This window comes from Heterocephalus glaber, unplaced genomic scaffold (genome assembly GCF_053883595.1).
Source record: "Heterocephalus glaber isolate CG9 unplaced genomic scaffold, H.glaber_assembly_v1.0 deba00001707, whole genome shotgun sequence".
Classification (NCBI taxonomy): Eukaryota; Metazoa; Chordata; class Mammalia; order Rodentia; family Bathyergidae; genus Heterocephalus; species Heterocephalus glaber.
The window spans coordinates 1,705,255-1,731,659 of record NW_028258427.1 but is presented as its reverse complement, the minus strand read 5'-3'; the positions used below and the strand labels follow the sequence as shown (position 1 = coordinate 1,731,659).

Below are 26,405 nucleotides of genomic sequence, written 5' to 3'. Positions count from 1 at the left end.
TAGCACCCTGGGAGGCTGAGGCAGGTGGACCTCAAGTATAAGCCCAAACTGGGCAACTCAGTGAGACCATGTCTCAAAATAAAAACTAAAAAGGCCTGGGGAATGTAAGCTTAATGTGAAGTCCCTGAGGTTAAATCCCAAATGATGCAACCCAAACAAACAAATAAAACCCTACAAACAAAATAATTTCTATTTTCTAAACATTCTGTATGAACTGGCTTCTTTGAAACTAAGCGTGATTATTTTCACATTTTGTTATTTCACTGAAACCCATTAGCAAGTCTTTATAGTGTGATAAAGACTACAAAAAGTCATTAATTGCCTTGGATACATTTCCCCTGTGCTCTGTACCAACTATGCAAAGCTAAATGATAAGGTTCTTGACCTCAAGAGGTTATACTCCAGTGTATGAGGCCTCTATCCTAAAAGTATGAGATCAAATAAAAATACCAAATGTTCCAAAATAATGGGAAAATATCACGAAAGGCTTCATAATAGAGGTGACCCTTGTGAGAATTTTTTTTGGGAAAGGCAGTACATTCCAGCAACGATTTTTTTGAGTACTGAAGGGTACTACTGTCTGTTAAATAGTAGTAACAATTTTTACCTTATAACAACTATGTTGTGTGTATTTATCATGCAGACAATTTCCCTGACATAATAACTGAGAATTAAGTTTACTTACTGTTATCCTCCGAGGACAGTCATTAGAACACAGACCACTAAGAACTGTGGAAAAATAAAAAAAATAGGCAATTATTACTGTTGTAATGTAAGCTCTAATTTCCCCCTAAAATCCATTAATATGCCTATATGATAATAAGCAGAAATCATTTCAATTTCTTTAGGTCTGAGCAAATTAAATTTCATTTGTTCACTTTTTACCAATATTTCAAAAACCTTTATTAAGCTGTGAAGATGTTGCTGTTTAGTGTACTATATAAAGAGATAATTTATTATGGTTATATGACATAATGCTTTTCTGTTTTCCTACTGGCTAGTTAAATTACAAGGATGGCTTATATTCTGCCAGACAGATGCCAAATATAAACCAATTAAAATGAATACTGAGAAAAATAAAAAGAACATCTAGCACTTTGTATCTCAAGCTACACTTTTTCCATTTATCTTGTCAAAGATTTTGGATACCCTTAATAACTATTATGGAGAGTATAATTAAAACAATTGATAGGACTAAAAAATACACAAAAATAATTTAATGATACATTTGTTCTACAATTACCAAAAAAGAAAAATGGTAGGTTTTTCTGAAAAATCGTTATATCAGTAATGTGGGTTTTGAAATGTAACTACAGTGATACTTCGGTTGTCAAACGGTTCCAACCTCAAACTCTCCACTACCCAAACAGCAAAGTTTGAAAAACATCTGCTCAGTGTTTGTAACTCTGCTTGACAGTCGAACCAAAAATCTGACTTGAAAAAACCTGTAGGGGCAAGAAAGTCACAAGTGGTGTCTCGCCATGGACACAAAGGGGTGACGCTTCTGTTTAAGCACTACTCTCACCCAGACAACATACAGTGCCTTTGTCAGTATGTTAAAACCATTGTCATTGTGCTTTTCTTGTCTTTTTGCACTTTGTGTAAAAGATTATTTTGTGTGTGTGTGTGTAAAATATTGTAACCATGGCTCCAAAGAAAGTGATAACAGCAATAAAGCTAAGCAGAAAACTGAAAACCACGATAGAGTTAAAGAAAGAAATCATTGAGAAATGTGTTAAAGTCTTGGAAAAATGAATTTGTAAGTGTATTATTTAGGCCTCAGAGTCAGTTATTTGGTTTTCCATTATTTCTTATGGGAAAAAATGTTCAGTTCTCGAACATTTCAGTGTTAACACGGCTATGGAATGAACTGAGTTCGACAACTGAAGTATCACTGCATATTTCTACTACTTCTGGAAAAGTGATGCAGATATTATGTGCTACTAAATATTCTACATATTAAAATGAAAGAAGTTTAATTGAAAGTTCAGCTCAGTAAGCACAAAGTACTTCAATAAGAATTAGGAACATTTGTCAGTGGATTAGAATACATGCACAGGAAAGTGGTTTCTTACATTTATTTACATTATATGAATGTGGAATTATAAACATTATAATAGAAATGTTGTACTTAAGCTGGGTGTTATTGGTATTGCTCCAAAATCTGTATGTTGTGACCTAATAACCAGTAAAGATTATGAAGTGGGGCCTTTGGAAGAAATCAGGTCACAAGGGCTCCTCTTTCATGAATGATAGTGGCCTTAGGAAAGAGGCTGTAGCAGGCACATGCCTGTAATCCCAGCAAGGAGGGAGGCAGAGGCAGGAAGATCACAAATTTAAACCCAGCCTGGGCAACTTAGTGAGACCTTAGTGAGCCTGGCAATTTAGTGAGACTTAGTGAGGAGTAAGCTGAGAATGTGGCTCAGTGGTACAGTGCTCCTGGGTTCTATCACCAGTATGGGTGGGGAGAGATTTTAAGCTACCTCCCTTGCTGGGTTCTGTCATGGGATGACACAGGAAAGAGGTGTCAGCAGAGTCAGGCCCATCAATTTCTTTTCTTTTTTTTTTTAAGGAGTAGGAAAAATTTATTGAGAGGAAGCAAGCTTCTAAGAGAGACAGAAAGGGGACCGGAAAGTGGGTTGCTCACTCACCCAACTTCTCAAAGGTGTTTTATGGGACAAAGCCACAAGGTGAGGCGGGTTCAAGGTGGGACAAAACTGTAGTTAACTAGTAAGATTACAAGTACAGTCACTTAGGTAAAGTTGATCCAATGAGAAATCACAAGGTGGACAAAACTATGAACAACCAGTGAGATTATGACAAGTACTGTTGCTTAGGTAATAATGATTAAATAGGGATCCAAAGGGGAAACAAGTCACGTAGCAAGCATACAAGGAATGAGCAAAGATTTTCTGTGGTAAGGGGTGGGGCAGGGATCTTTCTTGCAAGATATTGGAACCCCACCCAGGTGACTGATACCTGTTTAGAATATCAATCATTGCTATTCATCCTACACAGGTGTGGTAGTTTCTCTCCTTTTACAATGCTGGCCTTCAGTGAAGTCTGGATTGTCCTCCATGTTGGCTCCTCCTGGGCTGGCCCTGTCTAACTGCCTACACGATATCTAATTAACTTACCTATATGCAATATTCCCCCCTCTGAAGAAGTACCCCTAAACTGCTATGAGGGGGCAAAGGGCGAAGACTATTCTGGCTAATTCCTGCTGAAGAGGGTCATAGTTGTGATCAGCAGTCAGAGTTACTCTACGGGGGGTCTATCTAAAGGCCTTCAAAAGGCACCAGCCAGGCACTGTCATCTTGGGTAGGCATATACCTTTGAGTCAGTTAAGAGCTGTTTACAAGGTCCATCTGGTGCATCCTGGTAAAAGAAGTCTAGCACATTTGTCATTGGTTCAATTTGTATGACCGCTTGGAATTTGGCAGCCTCAAGGCAAGAATAAATAAAACTTTTAAGAAATTAGAGCACGTGTAATCTAAGCATGAGTATACTAGAATGGAAGGGCAGGCTGGGGAGAAAGTTACACTTAGAAACTGAAATAGTGATTGTAACCTGCTGGTCTTAGATTCTTTCATTGGTAGAGGTTATCTGTAAGTCTAATACTTTGTCATAAGTTTCTCTAGTTTTAGCTGTAAGAAGGTAAGAGAAAATTTGAAGAACAAATTTCACTAAAAATCTAAAACTCTGAGCTCTTACAGATTTTACCTTAGTTTTTTTCTAATTATCCATAACCATGGTCAGCTACTGGTATAGCTGGAAACTGCCAGAAGGGGTCAGTGATTGAAGGCCCTTTTTATATCTAGCTTTATTACTATGGCATTATTTAAAAAAAAATTTTTTTCCCCATTCAGTTTATTGGTACATTTTAGGTATAAAATACATTCATCATTGGGATCTTGTACCATTACATGAGTATCTTGGTTCTTATTTTTTCTCCCTTCCCCTGCCCTCCCTTCAGCCCCTCCACCCTTCCCTTCTTGCAAAGACTTTGTTTCCATTATTTTCCTTTTCTCATATTTTTTCTTTTCCGTTCTTTCCTTTCCCCTACCCCTCCCAATTCCCCTGCTCCTTTAGACCTTTTCTTCCTATTACACAGTATCAATTATACATTTTTTAAATTACAATATCAAGATCTAGGAGATGTTACCACAGATTTTACAGAATTTAAAAGGATATAGAAAGCATATTACAAAAATCTTTTTTGAAATAAATTTGACAACTTCTAAGAAGTACCTTGGAAGACAAATTAATGAAACTAACTCTGGAGGAAATATAAAATTTGAATAGCACCTATTAAAGAAAGTATATTCCTACCTTGAAAATCTACCTTTATGACAACAACAGGCTCATATACATTTTCACTGATAAATTATATCAAACATTTAAAGCAGAAAAAAGAAGGAACACTTCTCCCCTCATTTTAGGAACTCAACATTGTGCTAATCCTAAAACTGGATAAAGATAATAGAAGAGAAAAGTATGAACATAGATAGAAATGTGTTTAACAAAACAAACTCTTAGAAGTCAGATCTGGCAGTATGTAGAAATTAGTTTTATTATAGGGATGGCAGTGTTGGTTCAGCACTGGAGGATCCATCCCCAAAAGTCATCATTTTAACAGAGAAAAGGAAAAAGCCATATGACCCTGTCAGTAGTTGGAGAAAAAGTATTGGACTAAATTCTACAGCTGTTCATGGTAAAAGCTATCAGGAGACTAGAAATAGAACAGAAATTTCTCAACAGATCAAAGACATGTACTCCATATTTCCAGCAAAAACACCTTATATGAATGGAAAAGATACAATGCTTTCTCCCTAAAGTGGGGAACAAAGGCAGATATGCCTACTCTTCACCTGTCCATTAAACTTTGAAACATAGGCCTAAACCAAAATAGTCTGGCAATAAAATGACACAATGAGGACAGGATTGGCAAGGTAGAAGCAAAATCTTTCTATGCAGATGAAATGATCATCTACAGAGAAAATACTAAGAAATCTTTAGGAGCCCCTAGAACTTGTATTTGAATTTAGCAGGATTAGAAAGCACAAGGTATACATAAAGATTCAGGTCTACGTATAATTGCTATAAATGAAGAATTCGATATTGAAATTTAAAAGTTATGTAGGAGTACAAAGGACCTAGAACAGTAAAAAGAAAAAGAAAGAAAAACAGTGTTGGAAGACGTTTAGCACCTAATTTTAAGACTTCTTCTAAAGCTACAGTAATCAAGGCAGTGTTGCTGTAAGGAAAGACATATAGATCATTGGAATAAAACAGAGAATCTAGAAATAGAACCACATATATATGGTCCACTGAGTTTTGAAAGATTATTTAACATTAACATTTTACAGAATATAAACTCAATTCAAGAGCAGAGGACAAGATAAGTGTTTACAGCAAAGGGCACTAGAACACCTGGTATTCATATATAAAAAATTAACCTCAACCTTTTATTTCCATACATAAAAATAACTTGAAAAAAATCTATGAACCTAAATATGAAAGACTAAAACTATTAAACTTTAAGAAGAAATTATAAAGGAAAATGTTTATGAATTCAGGGTAGGCAAGAATTTCCTAGGATACAAAAAGACATGATGTATAAAGGAAAAAAATTGATGAATGAGATTCCTTCAAAATTTAGAACTTTAAATGACATTGTTATAATGAAAAGAAGTCCTTAAACAGACCATATTTACAATGCATATAACCTATGACCAGAATATATAAAGAACTCTTACAGCTCATTAATAGACAACCCAATTGAAAAGCAGATACAAGAAGATAACAAATAGCCAGTAAAGCACAAGGAAAGGTACACAACACTAGAATCAGAAAAATACTAATCAGTACAATAACAAGATTGAATTATACATTCATTAGGGAGATGAAGTTAAAAGTTTTCAAAGCCTTGTCATGACTTTTTCCTTTTGTTGGATTCTCCCCCTTTGCATTTAATTTGGCATGCCCAATGGATTCATTCTGCTGGGTTTCCTGGGGTTGTGATCCTCATTGTCTTTTCCTAGGGTATTGTCTAAAATTTTTTCGAGTGCTGGTTTGGTATTTATGAAGTTCCTAAGGTGCTCTTTATCATGAAAGTATCTTATTTCTCCATCAATTTTGAAAGATAGTTTTGCAGGGTACATCAATCTGGGTTGGAGGCTGTTTTCCTTTAGGGCTTGAAATACATCACTCCAAGCTCTTCTTGCCTTGAGGGTTTGCATTGAGAAGTCTGCTGTGATTCTGATGGGCTTTCCTTTGTATGTAATTTGTTTCTTTTCTCTCACTGCTTGTAGAACTTTGTTCTTCTGTTGGATTTCTGGAATCCTAACTACTATATGCCTATGTATAGATTTTTTTTGATCAAGGCTAGCTGGAGTCCTATATGCCTCACTTATCTGTATGTCAAGTTCTTTCCCCCTCCTTGGGAGGTTTTCTGCCATCACTTCTGTGAAGAGTTTTTTTTATGTCATCTGCACTCTCTCCTCTTTCTTCATTGACTCCAATCGGTCTTATGTTATTCTTGTTTGCATCGTCTAGCAGCTGCTGGATTGATTTCTTATGGTCCTTTACAATTTTAAAGCAATTTTTCTTTTCCTGGTCACTAATTGCAATCTTATCTTCTATATCTGAAATTCTGTCCTCACATTGGTTCATTCGGCTGCGTAGACTTTTGATGGAGTTTTTAATCTCCTGGAAATCTGTTTGCATCTGTTTTATGGATTCCATTTGTTTCCTATGTTGGGATTCCATCATGTTCCTCAGATCCTCTATTTTTTTATCTGTGCCCTCTCTAGATTTATTAATCATGTCTTGCACTATGGGCACTATCTCTGCTGTTATCGGAGTAATTATTTCTGATTTCATTTTTTCCAGATCCTCTTTTGTTGCCAGTTCAGGGAGTCCAGGTGGTTGAGTATGAGATTGTTCCATCTCGTTTCCCTTTGGGGTTGCTGTAGGTGATCTGGAAGTCTGTTTTTGAGGCTTGTTTACATGTCTTCTCATTTCCATGGTTGTGGGGTGGGGGTTGGGGTGGGGTGGTGCTGCTGGTGCCCACGTGGCTCACCTCCTGTGCCCTGGGAGCAGTGGAATGGCGGCAGGGAGCCTCTTCCTATGGCATTATTTTTATACTTCTTTTGGTTATTCTTTTGCGCTGGGTGTTTAAGACCTTAAAGTGAGACCTGTGTTAATCAGTATGAACCTCTTGCTATCTATCAAGGATAGCTAAGTCTCCTCAGGCACTATTTTGGAACCATGCATAGAGCCTCTCAGCTCCTCTGTCAGTGTCAGCCATCAGGATGGATCACAGCCTTGCTTGACCATGTTGCTTTCAGTGAAAGCATGGGAGACTTTTCCCTCTTGGTGACCCTCCTTTAAACCCATCAATTTCTTGATCTTGGACTTTCTAGCGTCTAGAACCAGGAGCAACAAATTTCTATTGTTTATAAATTATACTGTCTAAGGCATAAATGTAAAGAAAAAAGCATAACATTTTATCTCAAAAGAAAACACCTGTTCATTTACTGTAGTACATCAACATTAAATACAAGTTAAAACAGTAAAATAAATATTTTATACTTGCAAAACACTTTTCAGTGTTTACATTTCCTATTGCAGCACAAGTGCTTGGTTCTCACTATTTTATTTTGAAACTTTCCATGCCCTAGCATCTCTCTCTCTTTTGTTTGGACATTGGTACTTTGAAAATTGTGCCCAAATCATTTTCATAAACCTTCAATTAAGACATGTATGTTAGTGAATAGTAATTACTTATTCACAAGTGTCTTTGTAGATAGCTGTTGCCTCTGCATCATTTCATCCTTACTTTCTCAGGGTCTAACCCAATATATTTGCTTAATAATACTTGTTAAAGGTTGGGAAAAGATGGATTATTTAATAAATGGTACTGGATAATTGGCTACAAGGAGGAAAATAAAGCTTAGGCTTTATGTCACAATATAAAACTCACATTTGTTAGAGACATAATAATAAAAGAAATCTTACAGTTCAATAATAAAGATAATTTAATTGAAAGATGGGCAAACGATCTGAACAAACATTTTTTCAAAGAAGAACAGCCAATAAACTCATGAAAATATGCTCAGCATTATCAGCAACTAGGGAAATGTATATAAAAACCATGATGATGCACACACCTATGTTCATAGTAGCATTAGTCACAACAGCCAATAGTAAGTCAATTGTCCATCAACAAATGAATAACGTGTAGTGAATATATATAGAATACTGAAAGAAAATTCTGTTACATGTTACAACATTGATGTACCTTGAAGATGCTCTGCTAAGTGAAATCAGTGAGTCATACACAAATGAATACAACCTGCTTTCTATTCCTGGAGGTTCATGATATGCAGGTTCAACTAACTAACTTGAAAATATCTGAAAAATAATTGTCTGTACTAAACATTTACAGATACTATTCTTGTCACTATTCCTTATTTGATACAACATAACAATTACTCACAAATAATTTATACTATATTAGGTATTATAAGTACTTCAGAGATGATTTAACATATATGGTGAGACACAAACAATTTTTGTGCAAATATTATGCTATTTTATAGAAGGGATGTGCGCATCCTTGGATTTGGTATCTGCAAGGGAAGGCTGGGTTCCAATCTCCTGAGGATACTGACGGACATTTACCATATGACTCCACTTAATGAAGTCTCTTGTGCAGTCAAGTTCAGAGAGACAGAGGCAGAATGGTGGTTAGCAGAGACTGGGGTGAAGAGAAAAGGGGAGTTGTTCAATGGGTAGAGTTCCAATTTTATAAGATGAAAAAGTTCTGGAGATGTGTTTCACAGCAATGCAAATACACAAAATACTACTAAAGGGCCGGGGATTTAGCTTAGCGGTTTCACCGCCTGCTGTGCAACCGCAAGGACATGAGTTCGATCCCCGGTACCAAAAATGTACCATGAATGTTTTTGTAAATTATATTACAAAGAGATACTATTGCTAATATACAAAGACTTTTAGGTATTAGAAGATAATCCAACAGAAAACAAGGGGTTTCACGAATCCAGAACAGAAAATGCAAATAATGAAAACAACATGAAGATGTTCAACCTCAATCTTTAGGAAAAAACTCCATTTTATTATATCTTTGGAGAAAAACGGAAAATAAATGACATACTAAGAAAAATATTTGCAACATATATGACAAAGGGATAATTTCCATAAAATATCTTATATTGAATTTACAAATCAATAAGGATGAAAGAAAGGATAAAAAGCATTCACAGATGTTCAGAAACAAATGGCCCTAAGTGATGAGCTCTGGTACTCAAGGTCCCACTTTCCTTGGTTTAGTCAGTCAGTGGAGTCAGTACAGCACAATAGAAAATGGAGAGCTGGGCGTAGTGGTGCATATCTAACAAACTAGCACTCCAGGGGCTGAGGCAGGAGGATCACCCGGGCTACACAGTGAGTTCAAGGGTGGCCTGAACTACATAGCAAGACTGTGTCTCAAAAAAAAAAAACAACAAAAAACGTGGCAGAATTAATCTATAGTGCTGGAAATCAAAGTAGGGATTCCTTTTAGGTACATTGGGTTAGTAACAGGAGCACATGAAGGCGTGTCTGGTTATTAGTAAAATCTGTTTCTCGATCTGGGTATAATACACTGGTATATTTACCTTGTGAAAATTTATAGCTCTGTATACTTAGGTATGCTTTTCTATATGTAGGCTATATTTCAATAAAATGTTTTAAAATATACATATATATTCTTTAATAATTCCACTTTTAGGAATTTATACTACAGGATATTCACTGCAACATTAATAACAACAAAAGACTGAAATGAACCTTGATATCTGTCAATAAGGAACACATTAAATTATGTTGTGCTTATACTAGGTGATACTCTTCAATAGTGAAATTAATGAAGCAGCTTGAGGTTATCTTGCTGTTATATAATCTCCAAGATACATTGTTAAGTGGAAAAAGTGAAGTCTGGAATTACAATTTATGTAATACACAAACATATATGTTATATATATATATAAATAACATACACATATATATTATATGCTTATATATATGTAAAATAGTGTGGATACAATCAAATTTTTTTTGGGAAGAGAACTGGATCACTAGGAGACAAGACTAAAAGGGAGATTTACTTTTCACCATATACTCTGGTATTTTTTGTTTTTTACTATTTGTATCACTTATTTTACATTTACCTCAGAACTTTTAAATGACTATATGGTAAACAAGACAGTGTCACATGCTGGTGGGGATATAGAGGCCTGAACAAATTTCAGGGAAAGCAATTTGGTGTTATCTATTAACATTAAAAACACAGTCTCTTCAATTTCATGTGTATGAAATAGTGGAAATCACCTAAATATCCACTATGAGTGAAAAGGTAAATAAACTGTGGGATATCTAGAATGATATGGAACTATTAAAAGAATGAGGGAGGACTTTAAGTTCTGGCTTGAAAGGGTGTTTATTATTTCTGTTAAAGTAAAACATTTAATGCAGACAAATATGCCTAATAAGATTCAATTTAAACATGTATATGTTGGATGAATCTCACAGTGTTGAGCACAGGAAGCCAGAGCACATATTATATGATTTCATTTGTATCTTCTCTCATTAATATTCAGCACCATGCAAGGAGATTGAGTCTCTTTCCTTATATGTATTTATTCTCTTTTACTGTGATTATAGTTTCCCACCTGGAATGCTACTTCCCATTTTAGCCATTCCAAATTTTAATTATCTGTGAGGTTCTTGGTTCTTACCATCTTCATGAAGTGAACAAACTTGGGGTAGTGACTGAAAGTGTTATTCTAAAACCTCATAGTCACAGATATATATGCTGTCTTAGTTACTTTTCTCTCATTGCTGAGACAAAATACTGGACACCCAAAGTTAAAGGGGAGGTTTCAGTCCATAATCAGCTGGCTTCCAGGCAGGGTGGCTTGGCAGAGAGGCAATAGTCCAAGGCAAGTAGACAGGCGAGAACAAGCAAGGGACCTTAACAGCGTCTTTCTGCCCCTTACTAGGCTACTTACAGCAGGAAGCACTCACACCCTTAATCCTAGTGCCCTTGAGCCTAGCATTGTACCATGAGTCAATTCCAGCATCACACACTCTAGATCCAGCTACCTCTGAAAAAGCCCCATCTATGACCACATGAGGCTTTGGGGGAACATCTAAACACAAGCCATAACATGCATACATGTACAAGTATGTACACACATTTTTGTAACAATGAGATATAATTTATCCTATAATTAGTTTAATGTGTACTAGTCAATGTTTTTTAGTATTTTCCCAGAGATATGTAACCAACATCATAATCTGTTCAGAACATATTCACCTTTTCAAAAAGAAGTCTTGTGCCCCTTTAGCTATCTATTCCTTAATCTTATTCCCCCATCTCTAAGCAACTATTAACCTATTATTTCTATTTTTAGTACATGCTTATTGTTGAAAAAACTTAAAAACATAAAGTAAAAAGATACAAAAACCAAAGCCCACTTATAATCCAACTACACAATATTTTTGTGTAAAGTGTGTCGGACATTTTGAAATAAGAAATACACAGTCAACATGGTATTTATGAGTGACACAAAGTCTGTGGATGCTCAGGTCCCTTACATAAATTGATGTATTTGCATATAACCTAAATACATCCTCCCATATACTTTAACAATATAAATTCTATATAAATAGTTGTTAATACTGTATTAACAGTTAGGGAATAGAAAAAAATCTGTAATAGTACAGATGAACGTAAAAAATACGTATTTTTGTTTGTTTTGTGATACCATGGATTAATCCTAAGTCTTCATGCATGCTAGGCAAGCATTCTACCACTGAGTTACACCCTCATCTCTTTTTATTTTTTATTTTTTTAATTTTTTGTATTAAATTCTTTTATTGGTACATTGTAGGTATACAACACAATTACATTTCTCATTGGGAATTGTACCTTTACATAATGCATCTTGGTTCTTATTTTTTCCCCATTCCTAGCCCTCCCTTCATGCCCTCCACCCTTCCCTATTTACAAAGACTTTATTTCCATTTTTTCCATTTCTCAGCATTTTTCCTTTCCCTTCTTTCCTTTCCCCTGCCCCTCCCACTACCCCTACCCCTTTGGACCTTTTCTTCCTATTTTACATTATCGATTATTCATTCTAATAACTGGTACATTTTAGTTATACAATATAATGACATTCATCATTGGAAGTTTGCACCTTTACATAGTCTCTCTTGGTTCTTATTTTTTCACCCTTGCCCAGCCCTCCCTTCAACCCCTCCAGTCCTATTTACAAAGATTTTGTTCCTATTTTTCCATTTTCTCATATTAATCCCATTCCCTTCTATCCTTTCCCCTAGCCCTCCCACTGCCTTCCCCTTTGCCCCTTTTCTTCCTATTTCACATTACCTATTATACATTTAGTCCTTATTTACACTTTCAGTTTCTCACACCAGAGAAACTATTCGGTATTTACACATCTGTGTCCTATTTATTTCACTTAAGAGTATTGCCTCAACATGCATCCACTTAGCTATAAATGTCTCTAATTTCTCATTTTTTATGGCTGAGTAGTACTCCATTTTATAAAAAAACCACATTTCCTTTATCCAGTCTCCAGTTGTTGGGCATTTGGGCTGTTTCCAAGTTTTAGTTATTACAAACTGCGCTGCTATGAACATGGGTGCACATATATCACTGTGGTATGATTCTTTTAATTCTTTGAGGAAGATCCCCAGCAGTGGAATAGCGGGGTCAAATGGGACTTCCACTCCTAGTTCTTTGAGGTATTTCCATACTGATTTCCACAGTGGTTGCATCAGTCTACACTCCCACCAGCAGTGGAGCAGGGGTCCTCTTTCCCCACAGTCCCGCCAGCATTGGTTATTGGTTGATTTCATGATAGCAGCCATTCTTTCTGGAGTGAAGTGGAATCTCAGCATTGTTTTCATTTGCATCTCTCGAATGACCAGTGATGCTGAACATTTTTTCATGTATTTATTTGCTATTTCTACTTCTTTGTGTGAGAAATGTCTGTTCATTTCAGATGCCCATTTTTCGACTGGGTCTTTAAATTTGGGAGGTCTGATCTTTTTAAGTTCTTTATAGATTCGAGATAGTAGACCTTTGTCTGAGGAAGAGCAGGTGAAGATTTTTTCCCACATTGTGGGGTGTCTCTTCACACTGCTGGTGGTTTCTCTTGCTGTGAGGAAACTTTTTGATAAGAAGAGATCCCATTTGTTGATTGTTTGTGCTAGTTCACGGGCAACTGAGGTTTTGTTCATAAAATCATTTCCTACACTGATGTCTTCAAGGGTTCTACCTAACCTCTGTTCTAACTGGTTCAGAGTTTCTATTTTAATATTTAGATCTTTACTCCATTTTGATTTTAGTTCAGTGCATGGTGAGAGATACAGGTCTAGTTTTAATCTTTGGCAAGTTGAGGCCCAATTTTTCCAGCACCATTTATTAAAGAGGCTATCTTTCCTCCAGTGAGGGTGTTTGGCTCCTTTGTCAAAGATGAGATGGCTGAGTGTGTCTGGCGTTGTTTCTGCATCTTCTAATCTGTTCCACTGGTCCTCAAGTCTGTTTCTTTGCCAGTACCATGCTGTTTTTATCACAGTAGCTTTGTAGTTAGTAGAGTTGCAGGTTGGGGATTGTGATACCCCCTGCCATGTCTCTGTTACCTAGAATTGCTTTTGCTATTCTGGGTCTCTTCTTGCTCCAAATGAATTTTTGTTTTCTTGAGGTCTATGAAGTATGCTGCTGGGATCTCAACTGGAATTGCATTAAAACTATATAGCAGTTTTGGAAGTATGGCCATTTTCACTATATTAATCTTTCCTACCCAGGAGCAGGGGATGTCTGTCCATTTTCCGATATCATCTTCAATCTCTCTTTTCAGAATGCCATAGTTTTCAGAGAAGAGGTCTTTGATTTCTTTCATTAGGATGATTCCTAGGTATTTCAGTCTTTTGGATGCTATTGTGAAAGGAATTATTTGCCCTATTTCTCTCTCAGTGAGTCTGTCATTGGTGTAGAGGAATGCTATTGATTTTTGTGTGTTAACCTTGTAACCAGCTACTTGACCGACTTTCGGTGGAGTTCTTGGGGTCTTCTATATAGAGTATCATGTCATCTGCAAATAATGACAATTTGACTTCTTCATTACCTATCTTTATTCCTTTTATTTCTTTCTCTTGTCTAATTGCTGTGGCTAATGTTTCCAGAACTACTTTGAAGAAGAGTGGTGATAGTGGACATCTTTGTCTTGTTCCTGATTTTAGTGTGAAGGATTTCAGTTTTTGACCATTCAGTATGATATTGGCTGTTGGTTTTTCATAGATGGCTTCTATCAGTTTGAGGTAGAGACCATCTATTCCAATTTTTTGTAGGGTTTTTATCATAAATGCATGTTGGATTTTGTCAAATGCCTTTTCTGCATCTATGGAGATAATCATATGGTTTTTGTCCTTGGCTCTATTGATATAGTGTATTACATTAATTGATTTTCGTATACTGACCCTTCCCTGCATCCCTGGGATGCATCCCACTTGATCAGGGTGTATGATCTTCTTGATGATCTTCTGCATTCTGTTTGCCATTATCTTATTAAGGATTTTTGCATCTATGTTCATTAGTGAGATTGGCCTATAGTTCTCTTTTTCAGTTGGGTCTTTCTCTGCTTTGGTGATCAAGGTGATGCTTGCTTCCAGGAATGAATTTGGGAGTATTGCTTCCCTTTCAATTTCATTGAAGAGTTGAAACAGTAGGGGCAGCAGTTCCTCTCTAAATGTCTTGTAGAATTCAGCAGTGAAGCCATCAGGGCCCAGGCTTTTCTTAGTTGATAAGTTTTTAATTACATTTTCCATTTCATTGGTTGATATTGGGTTGTTCAGAATTTTTAGGTCTTCTTCATTCAACTTTGGTAATTCATATGTATCTAGGAATCTGTCCATTTCTTCTGTGGTGTCCATCTTATTGGCATATAGGTTCTGGAAGTAGGTATTGATGATCCTCTGGATTTCTGCTGGGTCTGTTGTCATTTCACCCTTTTCATTCCTAATTGCATGGATTTGGGCCTTTTCTTTCCTTTTTCTGACAAGGTTGGCTAAAGGTTTGTCAATTTTGTTGATTCTTTCGAAGAACCAACTCTTGGCTTCATTGATTTTTTGTATCGTTCTCTTAGTCTCCATTGCATTGATTTCTCCTCTGATCTTTATAATTTACTCCCTTGTATGAGCTTTGGGGTTGTCCTGCTCTTCTTTTTCTAGAAGCTTGAGGTTCAGCATCAGGTTGTTTAATTGGGATCGTTCTGGTTTCCTAATATGTGTATTCACTGCTATGTATTTCCCTCATAAGACGGCTTTCATTGTGTCCCATAGATTCTGATATGTTGTATTGTCATTGTCATTTAATTGAAGAAACTGTCTGACTTTTTCTTTAATTTCCTCTGTGACCCGTTGGTTGTTCAGAAGTGTGTTGTTCAATTTCCACATGTTTCTGAAATTTTTTGAGTTTCTTTTGCTATGGATCTCCAATTTCATTGCACTATGATCTGATAATTTACAGGGGATAACTTCAATTCCTTTGCACTTACTTAAACATGTTCTATGTGTGAGTATGTGGTCTATTTTGGAGAATGACCCATGTGCAGCTGAGAAGAATGTGCATTCTGATTTTGTCGGGTGGAACAGTCTGTAAATATCTGTTAAGTTCATTTGTTCAAGAGTTTGATTGAGTTCTAGTATTTCATTACTTATTTTTAGTCTAGTTGATCTATCTATTTGTGACAGTGGGGTGTTGAGGTCCCCCACTACAATTGTATTAGTGCATATATGACTTTTCATGTCCGTTAGTATTTGTTTTATATAGTTGGGCGCACTGGTGTTTGGTGCATAGATATTTATGATTGTCATCTCTTCCTCTTGGATTCTTCCCTTTACAAGGATGTAGTGTCCTTCTTCATCTCTCTTAATTAGTGTTGGTTTGAAATCTACTTGATCTGCAAAGAGGATAGCTACTCCTGCTTTTTTTTGGGTTCCTGTTGCATGCAGTATTGTTTTCCACCCTTTCACTTTCAGTCTGAGTTTCCTTTTGAATTAAGTGTTTTTCTTGTATGCAGCATATTGTTGGATTTTGCTTCTTGACCCATTCTGCCAGTCTATTTCTTTTGATTGGTGCATTGAGACCATTAACGTTGATGGTTATAACTGAAATGTATTGACTTGTCATTGCCATGACTTTTTCTTTTTGTTGGGTTCTCCCCCTTTCCATTTAATTTCTTCTCATGCCAGGTGGGTACATTCTGCTTTGCTTCCTGGGTTTGTGATCCTCAATGCCTGTTCCTAGGATATTGTGTAAAATTCTTTGGAGTGCTGGTTTGGTATTCACGAAGTTCCTAAGGTGCTCTTTGTCATGAAAGTATCTTATTTCTCCATCCATTTTGAAAGACAGTTTTGCAGGGTCCATCAATCTGGGTTGGAGGCTGTTTTCTTTTAGGGCTTGGAATATGTCACTCCAAATTCTTCTTGCCTTGATGGTTTGTGTTGAGAAGTCTGCTGTGATTCTGATGGGCTTTCCTTTGTGATTTGTTTCTTTTCTCTGACTGCTTGGAGAACTTTGTTCTTCTGTTGTGTTTCTGGAATCTTAATAATTATATGCCTATGTGTAGATTTTTTTTGATCAAGGCTATTTGGAGTCCTATATGCCTCACTTATCTGTATGTCAAGCTCTTTTCCCCTGCTTGGGAAGTTTTCTGCCATTATTTCTGTGAAGAGATTTTTTATGTCATCTGCACTCTCTCCTGTTTCTTCATTGAGCCCAATCAGTCTTATGTTATTCTTTTTTGCATCATCTAGCAGCTGCTGGATTGATTTCTCATGTTCCCTTATAATTTTGAAGCAGTTTTTCTTTTCCTGGTCACTAATTGCAAACTTATCTTCTATATCTGAAATTCTGTCCTCACATTGGCTCATTCTGCTGTGTAGACTTTCAGTGGAGCTTTTAATCTCCTGGAAATCTATTTGCATCTGTTTTATGGATTCCATTTGTTTCTTATGTTGGGATTCCATCATGTTCCTGAGCTCCTCTCTAGATTTATTAATCACGTCTTGCAGTAGGGGCACAATTTCTTCTGTTATCTGAGAAATTATTTCTGATTTCATTTTTTCCAGATCCCCTTTGGTTGCCAGTTCAGTGGGTCCAGGTGGTTGAGTATCAGAGGTTCCATCTCATTTCCCTTTGGGGTTGCTGTAGGTGATTTGGAAGTCTGGTTTTGAGACTTATTTACCTGTTTTCTCATTTCGACTGGGGTGGGGGGCTGTTCGTGCCTGCACAGATTACCTCCTCTGAGCTGGGTGAGGTGGGACAGGGGCTGCGAGTAGCTATAGGGCTGGTGACCCAAACGCCCTTTCCTGTGGGCTGGGAGCAGCCGGAGGGATGGTGGCTGGGAAAGCCCTTCCTCTGGACCAGGAGCAGTGGGATGTTGGCTCAGAAGCCCCTTCCTCTCGGCCAGGAGCAGTGGGACAGAAGGTGGCCCAAAAGCCCTTTCCTCTGGGCTGGGAGCAGCAGGAGGGATGGTGACCGGGAAGCCCCTTCTTCTGGACCAGGAGCAGAGGGACGATGGCTCAGAAGCCCCTTCCTCTGGGCCGGGAACAGTGGGACTCAGTACCTTGGCCTGGTGGTCTGGTGTCCTCTGTGTCTTTGTAGTGTGGAATCAGGTGGCTGCCTGTCTGCACTGGGCTGATTTGGCATGTGTTCTGTGCAACTGGGGACTTCGGTGAGGTGTGGGCAGACGTGCCTGTCTGCAGTGGGCTCTTTTAATTTTTTTAAGACAGGATCTAAATTGCCCAGATTGGCTTTATACTTACAATTCTCTTGCCTCAGCCTCCTGAGAAGTTGGGATTACAAGCATGTACTGTCATGCCTGGCTTTAAAAATAGTTTTGATCTACAGTTCATTGAATCAATAAATGCAGATTCAGATATGGAGGGCCAACTGTATTTGGTCTCTCATACAAGTTCCTGGCAAGCAGTTCACAAAACACTGGGAATAGCAGGAGTGGTAAGAATGCCTTTTTTACGTTAATAAAATGACTAGTGGCTGGGGCTGATCAGGAGAAACACCAAGACAAGATTAGAGGGTGGGACTTTAAAGGCCACCTCTCGACTTTTAGAGACTGGAGAGGAGCTAAAGGCTGGGCTGATCACCGACGGCAGATGATTTAATTGATCACGCCTACAGGAGGCTTTCATAAAAACCTGAAAGGACTGGGTTCAGATCTGAACACATGGAGGTAACTGGTGGGGGTCAAGCCCAGAGGAGCAAAGAGGTCTGAGCCTCCCCTCTGTACCTAGTCCAATGCATCTCTTACTCTGGCTGTTGAGCCAGATCCTGTGTAATGTCCATTACAATAAATATGTAAATACAAGTAAAATGCTTCCAAGTTGTTTGAGCTGCCTTAAAAAATGAATCACACCTGAGGCAGCTGTCATGGGTGCCTCTAGTCAGTTAGAACACAGTTACACCTGGCACTTGCAATCAGCACCTGATGCAGGCAACCTTACCGGACTAAGACTTCAAACAATAGCATCAATCATATAACCAGGATCTCCAGATATAAAGCATCAGAAATGACTGGCTGGTGTGTATGGAGAAATTTCCACACAGTTTGGTAACCAGAGGTGAAGTACTGTATGTTGTAGTGACTGTGTGAGAGCAGAGAGAAAAACATTTTCTTTTTTCCTGCATTGGTTTGGACTGAATGTTTGGGTACTCTCCAAATTTCCATGTGGAACCCTTATCCCACTGTGACATATCTGGACAGGGAGCTTTAGGTTAAACAAGATCATAAGGTCTCGTAGGATTAGTGACTCCCTGAAAGGAGAGGTCTTTGTGCAGGCACAAGGAGAGAGGTCCTATGAGCACATACTGAGAGACAGCCCCTACAAGTCAAGACAGGAGGCGTCTTCAGGAAACTGACCTTCCCAGCACCTTGACTTTGGACTTTCTAGCCTCCAGAACTGTGAGAAAGAAACTGCTGCTGTTCAAGCCATCCAGTCTGCATTATCTTTTTTTTTTGGTACTGGGGATCGAACTCAGGACCTTGTACTTGCGAGACAAGTGTGGTGTCACTGAGCTAAATCCTGGCCCCAGTCTGCAGTATCTTGTTGTGGAAGTGTGAGCAGACTAATACATATGTATACTTGAAAAAATTATGAAATGAACTCATACTATACAATTTTGTTGTCTGCTTTTTGGGGGGTGGAAGCTTAACTAAAATCAAACTTTTCCCACATAACTGCAAGGTTTTCCACTGTATTTACCATTCTCCTTATTAGAACATTTAAGTTCTTCCCTACTTCATGTGCCAACTTTTCTTTTAAAATACCATTGGGAAGATTATCTATATAATCTTAGAGCATTTATACAGAGACCTCTGGCATACTTCTGACATTTTCCTTGGGATAAATTCATAGAAACAGAATTTCTGGTTCCAGTCTTAAAGCTTTTAATGTATATAGTGAAATTATCCTACAAAAAGGTTATCAAACATCTTTTTGGCAAACATTCACTGATATTCTGATAAGTGCCAACTGGAAAACATGAATTAACTTTCAGAACTTCTCAAATCAACAGGTTGAAATAAATCTAATTGTTCTGAGATCTTTTTCCTTTCTTTTACAGACTGGAAACCAAAGCTTGGGCCTATACATTACTTATGGTCACAAAGTAAATAGAACTATTTTGCAAGACTATGTGGCGACTGCCTTCAACAAGACACTAACTCATTTAAAGAACACAGTATCCTTCTGTTATGGCAGATGGGAAATCAATGAATAATTGCATTATTTTATTATTTTTCTGTGCAAGATGAAAATGTCTCTGTTGTGTTTAGTACGGTGAATATTCAAAATTCTATAACAGACTCTTATTTTGTGTATTATATACAGTAAACTAAACATCTGGTTTTATTATAAGACTTCCTGTCAAATTTGAAGTTTCACCTATTGCAACAGTACCAAAATAATAAATGTAAAAACTTTTTTATACATCTAGAGTTTATCTCTACAAATGAATTTTATATAAAGTCAGAGTATTACAAAATATATATATGTATCCTACATATATGTCACATACATTATAAAAAGAGATGCACACATAATACAAATAGAATACACATTTCCTGGGTTTTTGTAACCACTGATTAAAGAATGAAGAATACCAATTCTTAATTATCATAGTGGTTGTTAATGCTGTTTAATTAAGAAATCAGAACTCCTACTACTACCATCATAAAAGTTAATCTAAGTCTGAAATTATTATTCTGCCTACAGTATAAATTCATCTTTTTCCAGTGACATGTACCTTGGCTGGCATAGCAGATAATGCAGATTTATACTGTGGGCTTTATTGGCTATGTATATTTGTTTTTGTTTTGTTTTTTCGGTACTGGGGATCGAACTCTCGAGACCTTGCACTTGTGAGGCAGGCACCGGAACCACTGAGCTAAATCCCCGGCTTGGCTATGTATATTTGATACAAGTAGGAAACAAATTATATCTTTAGCCACTTTCAGTAATTATACTGTTGATTATAAAGAACTGTTATAGAAATAAGTAAAATTTTACTTTTAGCTTTGGCATAATCACTAAAATCTGCTGTGATCCATCCTTTAGTTTTCTTACCACGAAAAAAAAGATACACCTTCTCATAACCCTACTTCTTAATTCCTTCTTCCCATCCTGAATTAATAAAATTTGAAAAAGGTCTGAAAAGCATTGTTTCTTGAAATTTACAGATTATATAAAGAACATCTGGTTGAAACTCATATCCTTTTATTTTTCATTACATTATTGTGACAGACTTATCAGGAATATGGTTTAAATCACAGTTTATTACATATGGATTTATTCAAAAAAGAAAAGAATAACTAAATTAAATGCTGCTGGGAAAATACACTGTAAGTTCTATATACAGTGGCACCTTGGTTCATGAACTTAATTCTTTCCACAATTCTGGTCATAAACTGAATTGAATGGGACTGAATCAAATTTGCCCATAAGGTCAACGTTGAAACTAACCATTGAATTTAATTTGGTTCTCATCCAATTTGGTTTGTGACCAGAAGTTCATGAACCAAGGTACCACTGTATATTTCAGTAACACACGTTCTCTTATTAATAGTTTTTTTTTCCCCTTCACCTTAGTTTTTCTTTTTCCCTTAAATTCTTTTATTGGTACATTTTAGGTATACAATACATTTACATTTATCATTGGGTACTTCTACCTGTACATGATGTATCTTGGTTCCTATTTTTTCCCCATTCCCTGTCCTCCCTTCACCCCTTCCCTATTTACATAGACTTTGTTTCCATTTTTTTCTTTTCTCACAATTTTTCCTTTCTCTTCTTTCCTTTGCCCTTCCCCTCCCACTTCCCCTATGCCTTTGGACCTTTTCTTCCTATTTCAAATTATCAATTATTTGTTTTAATCATTTTAATTCTTATTTACATTTTCAGTTCTCACACCAGAGAAACTATTCTGTATTTACATGTGTGTCCTATTTATTTCACTTAAGAGTATGGCCTCAATATGCATCCATTTAGCTATAAATGTCTCTATTCTTTGTGGCTGAGTAGCACTCCATTTTATAAAAAAACCACAACTTGGGCCGGGGATTTAGCTCAGTGGTTCCGGGACCTGCCTTGGAAGAGCAAGGTCCCGAGTTCGATCCCTGGTACCAAACCAAACCAAACCAAAAAACCCCCACATCTTCTTTATCCATTTTCCAGTTAATGGGCACTTGGGCTGTTTTCAAGCTTTAGCTATTACAAACTATGCTGCTATAAACATGGGTGCACATGTATCGCTGTGGTATGATACTTTTAATTCTTCTTTCTTTTCTTTTTTTTTTTGTACCGGGGATTGAATTCAGGACCTTGCACTTGCAAGGCAGGCACTGGAACCACTGAGCTAACCCCTGGTGCTTGATTATTTTTAATTTTTTGGAGAAGATACCCAGGTGGGTCAAATGGGACCTCTAGTCCGAGTTTTTTCAGGTATCTCCATACTGATTTCCACAGTGGTTGCACCAGTCTGCACTCCCACCAAGAATGGAGAAGGGTTGCTTTCTCCCCACAACCCTGCCAACATTTGTTATTGGTTGATTTCTTGATAACAGCCTTTCTTTCTGGGGTGAGGTGGAATCTGTGTTGTTTTCATCTGCATCTCATGAATGGCCAGTGATGTTGAACATTTTTTCATATATTTATTTGCTGCTTTTACTTATTTGTCTAAGAAATGTCTATTCATTTCAGGTGCCCATTTTTGAATTGGGTCTTTGAATTTGGGGGGTCTGATTTTTTTAAGTTCTTTATACATTCTAGATAGTAGTCCTTTGAGGTACAGCTGCTAAAAATTTTTTCCTATATTGTAGGTTGTCTCTTAGCTCTGCTAAAGAGAGCTAAAAGCTCTTCCAGTGCAGAAGCTTTTTAATAAGATGAGATCCCAGTTGTTGATTCTTTGTGGTAGTTCCCATGCTAATGAGGTTTTGTTCATAAAGTCTTTTCCTATGCCAATGTCTTCAAGAATTCTACCTATCTTTCAGCAAGTTTAGTGCTGTTTTAATGTTTAGATATTTAATCCACTTTGATCTTAATTTAGTGCATGGTGAGAGATATGGGTTTAGTTTTAATCTTTGGCAGGCTGAAATCCAGTTTGTCCAATGCCATTTATTAAAGAGGCTATCTTTCCTCCAGTGAGGGTGTTTGGCTGTCAAAGATGAGGTGGCTGAGTATGTCTGGAGTTGTTTCTGCATGTTCTAATCTATTCCACTGATCCTCAGGTCTGTTTCTTTGCCAGTACCATGCTGTTTTTATCACAGTAGCTTTGTAGCATAGTTTCAAGTTGGGGATTGTGATACCCCCTGCCATGTCTCTATTGCCTAAATTGCTTTTGCTATTCTAGGTCACCTTAGTTTCTTTTCCTACCAGATTAGTTATATAGTCTTCAGGTCATAAGTGTTGATAAAAGTAACTATCTGATACCAGTGCTGGCTAAAACCGTTATGCTTGGCTCCTTTCAAGTGTTCCTTTTGTGAAGTACAGGAAGTGTCACCAAGTAGCACTTTTTCCTGCAGTGTTTGCTAACACAATGTGTGGTCACTAGCAAATCACTTCACTCTTTTATGCCTTTAGAAAAATCTCTAAAGTAATATCGTTGGATAAAATAATTCATATAGGGTTATAAAACCTTTCAGTTTTTATGATTCCAAACTGCAATCTATTACTATCAATTAGTTTGTCTGTGCCCCAGGATAGAGGGAATTGTTACTGTTTGTTTTTTGGTACCGGGAATCAAACTCAGGACCTTGTGCTTGCCAGGCAGGCTGGGTGCTACTGAGCTAAGTCCCTGGCCTGGACAGAGGGAATTGGTCTGGATATAAAGGACCCTTTTGCTCACCTATGACAAAATTATCTAGAAGAGAGAGAGCCCTGTAGAGACATGGTCTGACTGGATGACGAATGCCACATCTTCTCTAAAGCCAGAAACACAAAACACAGCCAACAGTACAAACTTGTTTTTGCCCTCTTTCCTTAATATGTAATACTATGCTATTTAAAAAGGTATATACTGTATTTTCATTTTAAAATTATATATAGAACATTATCAGGAGACAATCATGTGTACAAAAAGACATGGCATATTATAAATTAAGATTATTTTATTTTGATAACAGATTCTACAGTTCTGGATTCAGGATTTAAACTATCAGCTTTCATTGCTACAGCTTCTATCAGTATTCCTGAAACTTTAGGAACCAGCAGAAGCAGGCAGAGAATCCTCTGTGCTCTTGGAAGGGATATCTACTAAGTGGGAATGAATACAGCTTTTAAAAAACACTTTTCTAGACTTTCCAAATGTTTTCTAGTAGGTTGTCTTACTTTTGTAATCATAAAATAAGAAAATACTAAATCGAAATTTTACCAACACTATCAACAACTAATGCTTTAATTTTCTGCTGCAAAATACAAAAAAAGGGTAGACAGACTCTAATGGCAATTTCTACAAGTGACATCCTGAAATTTAAGATTCTATAACGTCAAGCTTATGAGGAAGTAAAATGTACCAGCAGTCTATTAAATGAGTGTAAGAATGTAATTTCTCTAATAATATCAGAATAAACATTTCATCATTTGTATTTAGTTAAGGGGGGGATAGCCCAAGGCTGAAGTTACTATAATTATAGTCAAAGCCTAAACTTTCTAAAAATGGATATAAAAGTATACAGTATACTTATAAGTGAAGTGAAACTCATTTTTCCTTTTTTTTTTTTGTACTGGGGATCGAACTTGGACCTTGTGCTTGCGAGGCAGGTGGTGGAACCACTGAGCTAGATCCCGGGCCCACAAACTCATTTTTCTTAAGCAACTGTAACATCAAGTGGGAAGGTGCAGTAAAATACATACACAGCTCATTGTGAGAAAGGAGAATTTAATAGAACAGACACCTGTATAACTCCAAGCTTCTGCTATTTGTGCTCCTCACTATCATGACCTTCTTGAAGACAAGAATTGTGGCTGTGAAGCATTGTGCAAGTGTTACTAAATGCTTTCTAGTTAACTAGATGTTCTCGTCTCACCTACATTTAATTCTAAGAAGTTTAATGAATTTAACTGTTTCATAATCTTTTAGAATTATATATTATTTGTAATCATATTATAAAATTCTATAGACTTAGTATATATATTTTTTTGGTACTGGGGATCGAACTCAGGTCCTTGTGCTTTCGAGGTAGGCGGCGGAACCACTGAGCTAAATCCCCGGCCCTTGACTTATTATATTTTAATACTCTTTTAAATAAACCATTCTTAAAGTGATTTCTAATATTCCTAGACTTTTAAAACCAAAGATTTTTTAAAAAGTCAATGAAATCTATACGAAAATAGCCTAGTCAGAATTAAATGAAAAACAGTAATTAAAATACTTAATGAGTTATGTGACACACAACAGATTATGGTTATCAATACATTTAATTAGTTTAAAATATAGCTAATGGGATGCATAATTATGAGTTTCCTTTAAAGTGACTGTGCTTGGTACATGTGCTGTCGAAATGAGAATGAAAGTGACTATGCTTGGAATTTCTTTTTAATTTTTTTATGCTTGGACCCTTATTATGTTAAAGCACACTATATGTAATAGCCCATGTATTCTTTCTTTTTTTTTTCAGTACTGGGGATTGAACTCAGGACCTTGTGCTTCTGAGGCAGGCGGGGCACCACTGAGCTAAATCCTCAGCCTAACCCATGTACTCTTATAACTATTAAAAGTCTAAAAAATTGGCTTCTAGCTTTATAATTCCACTTAAAATTAGCTACTTCACACAGATGTCAAAACCAAATCCAAAATAATCATGCATAAATACTATATCACTAAACCAGTGAGCAAGCTGGGAGACAGATGACTTGAATAAAATCAAAGCTATAAAAGTCAATACTGTGTATTGGTTTTAGGAGTATTTAAAGTAAAAACTCCTAGCATGGATTATGGATGACAATTCACATCCATTTGCTGAAAACATCTTTAGCTTTTGTTTCTTTAAGGCAGATGAATGAATAGAAAACAATGTCTCTATCAATTACTCAAGCTTTGTATAGATGTGTGAAATAACTCTGCCACTGCTATTCTTATTATTTGTACAACATTTTTCAAGTAGTTCATAGAAAGATGTTTTTTCTTTACTGATTATCCATTCTCTGTTCATTATTGTTTTAATTATAAAATCATATGTGGCATGTAAAAAACTTCAGCACAGAAAAAGAAATGTAAGGTACAAATTTTGTTCTAAGTAATTTTAGTTCTGTTCTCCATGTATACAACATGTTAAATAGTGTAGGTATATGTTTTATACATATTAATATACATACAAACACATTATATATATATAAATGTTAAAATTTTGATAAATCTAGAATTTTCACCTTTAGAAACATACAGGTAAAATGAGATGATAGATCTAAATCCTTCAAAATACATGTTAACTGAAAAATACGGTGTTTCAATTAAAATTTATTACAGAAAAAGACACATTACCATTAATTCCCCTCAAAATCCTCCCTTTCATTTCAAACACACTTATCTCATGGTTTTTGCCACTTTCTGAAGCCATTCTGCAAGTCCACTGTTGTGACTGTCTTTAGTCATGCTTTTGTGGCTGCTCAATATCCCGAATCCATTAAAAACATTTACCTTTAGTGTCCATTTTGACTTTGGAGAACAGTCAGAGGTTGCACAGTGCCAGATCTCGTGAATAAGGTGGACAGAGATGACACATCGCAGTGATTTTTATGAG

The 26,405-nt window shown here is 36.6% G+C and overlaps 1 protein-coding gene and 1 long non-coding RNA gene across 15 annotated transcripts in view; one reads left to right on the top strand and one right to left on the bottom strand.

The window, feature by feature from the left end:
* The window catches only part of LOC110347324 (uncharacterized), a 119,408-nt gene extending 98,625 nt beyond the window's left edge, over positions 1–20,783 (top strand). For 7 of the 9 annotated variants that reach the window (XR_015446572.1, XR_015446568.1, XR_015446569.1 and 4 more), the window contains 2 exons: positions 2,573–2,690; positions 19,736–20,783. This is a non-coding gene — a long non-coding RNA (uncharacterized LOC110347324). The remainder of the gene's footprint in view (positions 1–2,572; positions 2,691–19,735) is intronic. The other 2 variants (XR_002391880.2, XR_002391883.2) reach the window with 1 other exon arrangement.
* The window catches only part of Itfg1 (integrin alpha FG-GAP repeat containing 1), a 286,118-nt gene that overhangs the window by 66,666 nt on the left and 193,047 nt on the right, over positions 1–26,405 (bottom strand). For all 6 annotated transcript variants that reach the window (XM_087199355.1, XM_087199353.1, XM_004873895.4 and 3 more), the window contains one exon: positions 686–729. In XM_087199355.1, the coding sequence (XP_087055481.1) occupies positions 686–729 (44 nt within the window). The remainder of the gene's footprint in view (positions 1–685; positions 730–26,405) is intronic.